Here is an 11,693-nt window from a genome sequence, read left to right as displayed (position 1 = left end):
GGAACAGAGGATGTGCACTTATGTTATAAATTATAGGACTGGGCCGAGAGATAGGCCGCAACGTTGGGTTTGGAGGATTGCAAGGAGAATGTTGACAGAGATGGTGGCGAAGACATAAGTTGAAATGGCAGTAAAGAGAAGAAACATGTGGTGTTGGACTCCAACAAAAGTTAACTATTTTAGGATGTTTTAACCAGTATTCCACTTCTGAGCAACCACTGATCGATATGTGTAAAAGCGAAATCGTAGACGTGTGTATGTGAAAGAGAAAAAATAAGCAGTTGAAGAATCAGGTGGAAAAATAAGGGATACTTTTATGCAACGATTGTTATTTTCAGATCAGCTTTCTCTATTTGTAGCAGAGAATATAAAGATAAATAAGTTTTGAAATAGTGGCTATTTTTAGTGTAGAGAAACAAACATTCGTTGTCATCATCGTATGAGTTTTTATTTTTGATCAGAAAAAGAGAGAAAATAACATTTGAGGTCCAATTAGGATTTCTCCTCTGTTTTTGGGGATTGTTATGAAACTAGGGTATGCTTCTGATTTTCATAGCTCTCTTTAAATCTTTAAAAAATTATTCTAAGCTTCAAAACAAGAAACACTGCAGTTTTAGTGTGCATTGTTTGCTTGGTGACATATTCTTTGATTGTTTTGGGCTGGAATATAAACCCAACATATTGTGTTGTTCCATTTAGTTAGGTAATTATATATATGTTTTACGATGTTATCGTTGCAACTTTGTTGAAACTAAGAATGAGATATTTGATTAGATAGGAATTATATACTTTCATTCAATACAGCCAACATTAAAAAGACTAAAGGATTTAGTTATTTCTTTAAGAAAAAAAAAACAATTTTCAGAAAACATTTATACGCAGTCTGGTTTATCTTAATTTTCAGATTATTAATGGTTACACTACATTTAATTTTTTTTTTATGTTTGGTTCACTCAAAGTAAATTATTTAATAAGATAGGGTATAAAACTCAAGTAAAATTATGTTAGAAATATAATACTTTATTAATTTATAACACTATTAATCTATAAAATATTTTCAAATAGTATGAGCAACATTTTCAACAAATTGTTTTAATAAAAAAGTTCAACAAATGCTTAAAATAAATTTACAAAAATAATTAGTAAAACACTAAAAATTAAAGAAAATTTTATTATAAATTAAAAATTTAATATAAAATGAAACAAATATATACTATAAAACATCATTTGTTGTTACATAATATATACTAAGACAATATTGAAACTATTTATATATTACTTTAAATTATAAATTTTAATAATTTTATCACATTACATTTGATTTTCAATTGATTTAGTTTGGAGGTGGGTGTAGTAATTTATTATCGTGAGAAATTAGTTATTATAATAATATTAAAATTTGATACTCTTAGAAATAAGAAAAATATTAGTTATTCTTACTTTAATTTTTTTTCAAATATATCAAATTGAAACAGAAATCAAATAGAAATATAAATCATTACATTTTCTTTAATTTTCTGATTTAATAATTTTGTATTCTTTAACAAAACAATTTTAGTGGTTTTTCACCTCAAACCAACAAAATTTAGCGAAGTTTAAAATATAATTTTAGAATAAAAACATATAATACTTATTATTTTCAATATAAAGTAAAATTTTAAATATTTTGTAAAATTAAAATACAATACACTTAAACATAAAATAGTTTTAGTGTAAACTCACCCGTCCGTAGGGCGGACCAACCCCTAGTTCTATTTAATACAAAGTAACTAACGGATGTTACAAGGCCTTATCTTTTCTTCTGGTTTGAGCAAGTTACAAGAGCATCTCCAACAATGACACTAAATTTGGTATTGAAATTACACCAAATTTGGTGTTTTGGTGTCAATTTTTTTTTTTGTCATCTCCAACAATAACACCAAATCTTACACCAAAATCAATATTATATATTATTTGATGTTTTCATTTTTAAAAATTTTATATTTCTATTATTTGTAATTGATAAATAATAATTATGTTACATCTAGATTATATTTATATTTTGTTATTTGTAAGTGATAAATAGTAATAGTTATTTACCAATTTATGAATATAATAATAAAATTAATATTAAAATTAAAATTTTAATTATTTGAAAATAAATTTAAAATACAAATAATATAATATTGTTTATGTTTAATTACAAATTTTATAGTAATTGATTTATATTATCAAATGAAACATATTAAAATGTATTTTAGAAATTTTGTGTGATGAATATTATTACACCAAATGTGAAAATAAATTTAAAATAAAAATAATACAATATATTTATGTTTAATTACAAATTTGATAGTAATTAAGCTATATTTTTAAATAAAACATATTAAAATATGTATTTTAAAGATTTGGTGTGATGAATAGTGTTACACCAAATTTGGTGTAATACTATTCACATTACACCAAATTTGGTGGGATGGTATCAAATTTGGTGTTTTGTTGGAGATGAAATACCACCAAATTTGATGTTGGTGTTTTGTTGGAGATGGCCTAAGGCCTTAACTTTTTAGCACTTCTCCTTGGTTTTATTCTTTTAACTTCTTTTTCAGAAAGGTAGGATTCTCTTCAGATAAAGGAAAACAGCAAAGCGTTTGGTAATGCAATGTCAAAACAACATGATGACTTGACATTAAAGGTGGGTAGGGTCCGTTGGGATGTGTAAGCCACTTATTTCTGCATGTCTCGTGATTGTTCCATTTGAAAGTTAACATACTTTAGAAAATTAAAGGGGTCTCTAATAGCATTGGTTATGAATCATGGTGGAAGATGATTTAAGCATTATTCACAGATTATTCGTTGTTTTGCTCAAAAGAAGAATGAAATGTCTGATTAGAAAAATTAATTTCTATATAATATAAGTATTTTATGAATGCCTCATTCGTTTTGCAGAGTATCGTTTGATGCATTAATGCAGTTTTTTAACTTTAATTCTTACAACTAGTACAAAATTTAACCCCAATCTCTTGTATATTAATCCGGAAGCATTTTTAAAGCCCTTTTAAATGATATAAGTTTTAATAATTCAATATTTACGTGTCACTTTCTCAATTATCTTTACAGTTCTTTTTTTTTTGTCAACATCTTTACAGTTCTTATTTAAAAAATTTCTATGTTACTAAAAATATTATAACTGTGCCATGGAATGAACTACTCAATTTAATATACTAGGGACATTGCCCCTGCGCAACCACGAAATTGTGAACATAATTCTTGTTTCATCTCAATATTTGCTAGGGTTACTGTAGTTGTAAATTTTACGTTTTGAGTTGTTTTTCAAGTTTTTTTTTATTGTTATAGGGTTAGAGTTATGATGATGAACTGTGTATGCATTGTTCTCTACTTATGAAAGACTAAACTATGTTAGTAATGTGATTGATATAGTTTGTGTTGTTGTTTGATATATCACTGAGACTTATTGTTTGTTTGTCTTTTTAATTTGTTTCTTGTACTGTTGAAAGTACATAAATTATATTAAAGTTTTTGAAAGTACCTTTTGTTTCTGGATATTTTTTCTCCAGTTTAGCTGTATAAGTTGTGTGCATTAATTAATAATTTTTATTATCCTTATTATGTTTGTTATATGTTTTTATTTTATTTTTAAATATGTTGCTCTTACCGGACATTTAAAACAAATACATGAAGACTTATAGAAATAACTATAAAATGATTGTTAGTTCTGACTATTTTGGCTTTAATGAGTTTTAAACGAATTTATGTATTTTTCAAAAGAAGACAATAGCATTGGCATGTTTACGTTGGACATGTAAGCTATTTTTATAAGACAAGAGGAGTGAGCAGGTGGAGATGTTGTTGCCGCATTTGTGTCTGTCGGGATTATCTCTTGTATCTCCTGTTATGGATGTGTTTGTTTATCTTTTATTTGATGGGTAATATGTAAACAAAAATCATTGTTAGTTGTATTTATCAAAGTTCATAATTTGCTCTACTTTTTTGTTCAGGTAATTTCACTGATTTTGGTTGTCGTTTTTGTCTTCTTCGTTGTGAAAGTAAGTTTGTAAATTGTTAAATAGCTAGCTGTGTAGTTTGTATTTGTTTAGCTGACTCGATGTATGTGTCGTTGCGAAAATAAGTTTGTAAATTGTTAAATAGCTGGCCGTGTAGTTTGTATTTGTTTAGCTGACTCGATTTATGTGTTGTTGAGTTTTAGTTGAGGTGATTGGTTTGGTATATTTTTTTTGAAGTTTATTTCTAAGATTAGACAAAAAAAGAGAGGTGATCATTAATGATTCATCTTTTTTGGAATTCTAGTTTTTGGTGTTTTGATTGTTTGAGTTGTTGTGGTTTCTTTTAAGCTGTAAAATAAATGTTTGTGTAAAATTAGTTTGATAAGTAAAAGAGATAAATAGACGACCACAAAATTTGGGTAGGGAATATTTTTGATTATTGATGTTAGCACAATATAGATAATAATATAAAGGGAATTGTATGTTGATTGTTTCTTACGGATCAATGAGGAGACGGATAACGACTCGAGTTGTTTCTTTGCTAAGGTCAGAGCCTTGGACATAACGGATTTTCCCAACCACATATGCGAGTTTAAATATCAGTTATGATAACGAAACATATTATAAATCCAAAATGATAATATACATGGGAGTTCTAGGTTTGTGTTTACAATCACTTGGAAATTGTCAAACAGTCTAATAATGACTGGAGAATGATCTTAGAAGAACCCGTGATGACTTCATCAATAATAGTTGGTGAGATGAAACGAATGAGGAATGGATGATCAATTATCTTGTACATGCTTGAGCACCTAGCAACCTCAAAACGATCAAATTTCACAATGGAACCGGCTTTCAAAGATTGCATGCATGATTAGCACGTCCGGCGGGAATAAACCCATGAATCACGGAATCTGCAAATAATATTATTTAACAAAGAATCATGAAATCAACTAAAAACAATTATACTAAATAAATGTGCTAAATAGAAGATTAACGTGATGAACCTCATTTAAAAAATGAAACTCATAACAAAGAAGCAAAGATTTTCTACCTTCATAAATATATATTAGTTTCGGCCATCAATGTACAAAGTATCCTTTAGTTTAGTGGTATAAATATTGGTGTTTATAGCTCAATAACCCGGGTTCGAGCCAAAGTGCTGACGTGGCGGCTCAGAAATGAGGCAACTGCCTCATTATATTATAGATTTCTCATTTAATAAAGCAATCATATACTACAAAACTTCTTTTCAACCGATTAACTAATTAAACCTCATTATTTTGTTCAAGTGGAATGACTTGATCGTTTAGCCTTTCTTTTCTCACTTTATCATCTTTGGGAGAGATGACTTCATTTTCGAGCACATATTGATCGTTTTCTGGTCAGCTATGTCTGGATTGTTTATAGTTTAGTCGTTTCGATTCAACAATTTAAACAGACTTATATAGATTTTACAAATCAAACAGTTAGTTTTGTATTCATATGAACAACAAACGACGTTTAGTTTCTTGCACTGTGTGTGAAACTGTATGCTTTTGAATTCTACGTCTGTGGTATATTAATAAACACTGATCTGTTGTAATTTCTCATCAGGATCTTTATACCTTCCATATAACTTGCAAAGGCTAACCATTACTCTGGTTCCAAAACTATCTTTACCAACTGTAAATAATCCGTTGCAAATTTAACAGTAGACTGTCTTAGATTTCTCATGCATTCCATTTTCCAAATAAAAAAATTTATCTTCGAGATAAAGTAGCGACAGACTCGACCGTGTATTCCTCGCTCCTTTTAAACTGAAGTCGCTTTGATCAATTAATTATATAAATTTACTGTTCTTAGATCGCTTTCTTCTCCAATCTAAACACAAATTTAGTTTGGCATTTTGGGCTTTTCTTCTTCTCTACACGCTATGATTTCAGCATCGGTTACAGACTCTCTTGATTCTACTATCTCCAATATTATTAATCTTTTTAAAAAAGATTGTAATATTGACCTTTATCATAATGTCTTTATAGATCCAAATCTCCACGGTTTTAAGAAGTTCAAAATCTAAAAATGCATACACCATGATTGATTGGATTACAGTTTTAAATGAAACTATAAACCATCTAAAATCGACATTTAACCAAATTAAGACTATTATCAGATCCAACGACGAGTCTAATTCATGTCATTTGTATTTCAGAATATTTTTTTAAATCTAATTAGGGTCTTAGTTTTTGTTTAATGTTGATTTAAAATAATTTATAGTTTAATATAAAAATAATAAACCGATTAGGCCTGGGCATTCGGGTCTCGGTTCGGTTCCGGGTCAGGTATTTCGGGTTTCAGGTAATTCGGGTTTCGGTTATTCGGGTTTTAAATTTTAGTAACCAAATAGGAACCAAGGTAAAACCGGTTCAGATCGATTTGGTTCATCTTCGGTTCGCATCGGTATGGTTACTAATTTAAAGAACCGACATGTAACCGAAAAAGCCGATTAAACCGAAAAAATTTTGGTTCCTAGACTTATTGGGTACTTTATATCCGAAATAACCGATTAAACCTCAAGTCCTCAAGATCTCAACCTCAACGATAACCTGTTACCAAATTTTAGACTGTAAAGAACTAAAGATTACTAGGTATAATTTTTAAGTGGTGATGTTGAGATTTGAGAAGTTGAAAAATGAAATAAAAGATGTACCTTAACCTTATCAGTAATCAATCTTCAAAATATTCTTGCGGCACTGTATCCTCTGCTTGTCTCTCAGACTCTCCTAGTCCATGCTCCTCAAACTCTGTCATATTGCACAATGCACATTCAAAGTCTCAGACAAGACAATGACATAACTCATAAGCTAGTCGTAACTCATAAGTAAAGAAATAAAGAAATAAAACGTTACTTCTGAATAGTTTATCTTGCTGCTCAACATCAATCATGAGTTGATTATTGAGAAAAATTGATGCTCTCTCACGTAAGTGGATATCACTCCTCATCCACTGCTCAGTACACAACAACACCTCTATCATGTAATGAGTTAAACAGCTTCTATAAGGGTCTAGGACTCGACCACTAGTGCTGAAGGCAGATTCAGATGCTACTGAAGACACTTGCATAGCTAGGACATCCTTAGTTGCACACAGAACTGGGTACTTGTGTTCATTTACCTTCCACCATCCCAACACATCATATTTGGATCCTGGAAGACTATTCCTGGTAGTTTCCACCTTATCTTTCAGATAGATTTCAACCTCATTTGATTCATCTTCAATGCCGATTTCATCAATCATCTCTTTGTAGACAAAGTCCATGCGCTCATAACCCACATCAGTATCTAAATCCATTCTGTTAGAAACATCTTGACCAGTACTTTGAGATGATGTTGCACCAGACTGAGATTGTGTCCCAGCGACCTCATCCCCGTTCGCAGTCACATACCTCAGAGTATATTCCTCAAACAAACTCTTCAAGACATCCGCAACTGAACTTTGCAGAGCTTTAGTTTCTACACTGTCTTTACAATAAACCCACTCAAAACAAAGACTAGCAAACCTCATTTTGTTCCTTGGGTCTAAGATTCTAGTAACTATCAACAACCTATTGATTTTCTTCAACTCTTCCCAGTACTTATCAAACTTTTTCCTCATAGCCATTGCTCTCTTTCTTAGCTCCACATCAGGATCATTGCTCAACTTAATCAGGTTTCTCTCGATCGTGACAATCTCAGTATAACATTTGTATGAGTTAACCGAGGTTGAAGCAGAAACTACCAAGGTCGAGTTGTAAAATATTACAAGAAACCTTACCGTCCTTTCAACTGCATCCCAATCATCACTTGTTGGTGGTCCTATGATTTTTTTTCCACTCACCGTCTCCTCGAAATACTCATTATACAGCTTGTCCTCAGCTTCCATCTTATCAAAGGCCAACCGAAACTTAAGTGCCTTGCTCAGCATGAGGTAAGTCGAGTTCCATCTCGTTTTACAATCCAAAGGCAGGCTCCCTCTGCTCATCTTACCAGATAGAACACGAAACTCGAACGAATTCAACCTTGGAGTAGAAGACCTTACATATGTGATGGCGTTTCGGATTGCACAAACATCAACTTCTTTTAATCCATCTCTCACCACTAAGTTCAGAATATGAGCAGCACACCTCATATTTAGGAATCGACCATCCAACACCAAAGCATCATTCGCAATTGCTCCATACGATTCTGCAAATATCTTCAAAGCATTCGTATTGGCTGTTGCATTGTCGACAGTGATGGTGAAGATCTTTTTTATACCCCATTCAGCCAAACACTCTTCAAGAACTCTTGCTATTGTAAGACCTTTGTGATCTATAACATTCTTGAAGCCGAGAATGAGCTTCCTTAGCAGCCAATTTGAATCAATCCAGTGTGCGGTAATGACCATATAACTCGCAGCTGTAGATGGAGCAACCCAGATATCGGTGGTAAAAGACACACGTTGCTTAGAAGAAGCAAACATATTATGCATGCTTGCTTTGCGCTTGGCATACATCTTCACAATTTCTCTTGTTGCTGTCCTTCTAGAATGTGGTGGCTTGAACTTCACACGGTTGCAGAAATGTCTCCATGCAACACTCTCGACGAAACATAGAGGCAACTCACCCAATGCAATCATCTCATTAGTAGCCTCCTTCACAACATCGTCAGAAACTTTCCCCAACACCAATGCACCCTCATCACCTTCTGACTCTAGCACATGTTGAGTTTGCTTCTTACTACTAAGCCACGTCAAGTGTAGCCTGCATACGGTGAGATGTTTCCTCAGGTTTGATGTTCCAGATGATGTCGGACAAGTCATTTCTCTAGCACAATAGTTGCATTTGTACTTGTCGTAATTCGTGGGCAGCCGCGTATAGTGTTCCCAAACGTCTGCACGAGTGCTTGTGTTCTTTTTCTTTCCCTTTGAGGCTCCACCACCCTTCCTTTTGATACCAACGTTAGGAGATGGAGTTGTGGCATTTTCATCGTTTCTTTGTTCATCAGTTCCATGGACAGGATCATACGGAGATGAATCCATCTTAAAACAAAACAAACAGAAGTACAAAACCCAAATCAGAAAATAGATTCCAAAATAAATCAAAGATAATGATCGATTTTAATTTTCAATTTTCAAAGTTCAGATTTAAACAGAACACATAGATCGATTTTAAAGATTTAAGAGAACAAACTACAAACCTGTGAACAATTTCTCGAAGAGACAGAAGGAGGAGAGTGAGGACCGTTTTAAAGTTTTAGGTTTAGGGTTTCCAGATTTTCGACTTGGGCAAAGCTCTTTTAGGATGATTCTGGTGAAACCGAAGAGTCGAATAGTTACTTTAGTCGTTTAGGTTTGTCTACTCTACGATGCACGAGCTACGAATCAATGTCTCGAAGACTTGAAGTCTTGAATTCTTGATTTCTTCGAGAGGTTATATGAGTTCCCGAGACAAAGTCGGATCTGTTCGGGTTGTCTTTCGGTTTCGGTTATTAACCGACTCGACCCGGAAACCGATCACAAATCATATACGAACCGATCGGTTATTAAGGCATAACCGAAATTCAATCAGACCGGGTATTTCGGGTCAATTCAGGTCGGTTTTTCGGTTTCGATTATAAATGCCATGCCTAAAACCGATTATAATTATAGTCTATATGGGTTTTTAGATTTCACACCTTATAACCGTGGGAATATAAATCTTAATGTGAATAATTAAATCTAAAACTATTATTTTTTATAAAAGAAAGATTGAAACTAATGTTTCTATAGAACAAGATAGTAAGTTTCTTCTATGAGAAAATATTTCGAAGAGAGTAGAAACTGTGGATTGCGGGGAAAATGGGAAAAGATAAGTTTACTTTCTAACCTCAAAATGGATCGGTAATTACGCTTATATCCTGACCAAGGCTAACCGTTTGATTAAAGTCGGCGTACAGATCCAACGGGTAAATAACGATTCAAAAGCACGCCAAGACTGACGTCAAAAAATGAAACCCAAGACCGACATAACCGTGTCTCGTACCCAAATTATATAAACGAAACATTATTCTAATCAAACCAAGTTGCGTGTTTGGTTATCTTTTCTTCCGTGTAACCTAAATTAAGGGATTTGTTCTAACAACAAATCTCTCTAGAATCCAAAAGGAAGAATCCCGTCTCTCTCTCTCTCTCATCTTCTTCTCGGGAAGATCAGAAAACAGCTTTTTGTGAAATTTCATCCTCAAGCTTTGAAGATCGCAGGAAAATTCTCGTTTTGATCTGACCGTTTCTGGTACGTAAACTTTCTCTTTTTAGATCTGTTTTGTTTGTTCTTCGACAGATCTGAACATGTTTTGGGATAAAACTGTCTTAGGTCATGCGTAGAAATGCTTCTTGGTGTTTGGGTCATTTCCTAACGATTGAAAGCTTGAAACTTTCGTGTTTTTTTTTCCCTAGAAATAGAAGCTAGGTTGAATCGAATCGAATCAAATTAATTATAGAAGTTGTGTTAATCGAATTGAATCGGAGCTGGGTTGAATCGAATTAAATCGATCTGATTATATGGAAGTTTGGTTGAAATGGAATCAAGTCAATTTGATTATATCTAATCTGGGCTTAATCGAATTGATTCAAAATGATTAATTTGGAGCTGGGTTGAATCGAATTGAGACAAAATAACATTCTTCTGTTGTTGTCAGAAGTTAATTTTTGTTTTTGTTCTTTGTTTAATGAAGGTGAAGAAGACAGGATTCTAAAAGACAACAACAACAACAACAATGAGCTCTGAGCAAAACAACAGCACGAGCTTCCCACCAACAGAGCCAAAGCTCTGCGACAACGGGTGCGGATTCTTCGGGTCACCCTCCAACATGAACCTCTGTTCCAAATGTTACCGAAGCCTCCGAGCCGAGGAGGATCAAACCGCAGTAGCAAAAGCTGCGGTGGAGAAATCACTTAAGCTTCCATCGTGCAGTCTCATCACCGCACCAGAGCCAAAACAGCCTCTGGAGACCAAACCAGCCTCGGTGGAAACCGTTGTGATTGCTGAAACGTCTTCTGTTCCTCCTGTAGCTACGGGACAGGACGAGGGAGAGCCTTCGAAACCCGCACGGCCGAACAGGTGTTTCAGCTGTAACAAGAAGGTTGGAGTTATGGGGTTCAAGTGCAAGTGTGGTAGCACGTTTTGCGGGAGCCATAGGTACCCGGAGAAGCATGAGTGTAGCTTCGATTTCAAAGAGGTTGGACGCGGTGCAATCGCAAAGGCGAATCCTGTGGTCAAGGCGGATAAAGTCCAGAGGATTTGATTTGATGTGATCTGTTATCTTTCAGTTTATTCCGAGAATGTTGATGTGATGTGGTCATGTTCCATGTTGGGTTTCTATGAATCAAAATGAAAATTGCTGCTATTGGTTTTCTCATGAATCCTTTTTAGTGCTTTTTAAGTATATTGAAATGGAGTCTCTCTCTGCTTCTCAAAATTTGCTTCTTGGTTATGTTTTGATTCGCAGGTTGATATAGATGAGTTAAGAGATTAGTGCCTTCGTGGTCGAATACCATTTACTAGATAAAATGGGGTCTCAATCAGTTTGATGTATTGTGTCGGTGTGAGCCATCAGATAACAGCTGTGACCTGTGTTGGAAAGACGATACAATTTGGAAAATGGAAATATATTTTTGAGATCACTTCATTTATGTCTACTGAATCCACTATTA

The 11,693-nt window shown here is 33.4% G+C and overlaps 1 protein-coding gene across 1 annotated transcript; it reads left to right on the top strand.

The window, feature by feature from the left end:
• The first annotated feature begins 10,014 nt into the window (after positions 1 to 10,014).
• On the top strand, positions 10,015 to 11,458 carry LOC103839908 (zinc finger A20 and AN1 domain-containing stress-associated protein 7). Its single transcript, XM_009116393.1, has 2 exons — positions 10,015 to 10,272; positions 10,715 to 11,458. Exon 2 carries the CDS (start codon positions 10,757 to 10,759, stop codon positions 11,282 to 11,284), a length of 528 nt encoding a protein of 175 aa, XP_009114641.1. The 5' UTR covers positions 10,015 to 10,272; positions 10,715 to 10,756; the 3' UTR covers positions 11,285 to 11,458.
• The last annotated feature ends 235 nt before the right edge of the window (positions 11,459 to 11,693 follow it).

This window comes from Brassica rapa, chromosome A09 (genome assembly GCF_000309985.2).
Source record: "Brassica rapa cultivar Chiifu-401-42 chromosome A09, CAAS_Brap_v3.01, whole genome shotgun sequence".
NCBI classification, from domain to species: domain Eukaryota; kingdom Viridiplantae; phylum Streptophyta; class Magnoliopsida; order Brassicales; family Brassicaceae; genus Brassica; species Brassica rapa.
This window is presented reverse-complemented; position numbering and strand designations above follow the sequence as displayed.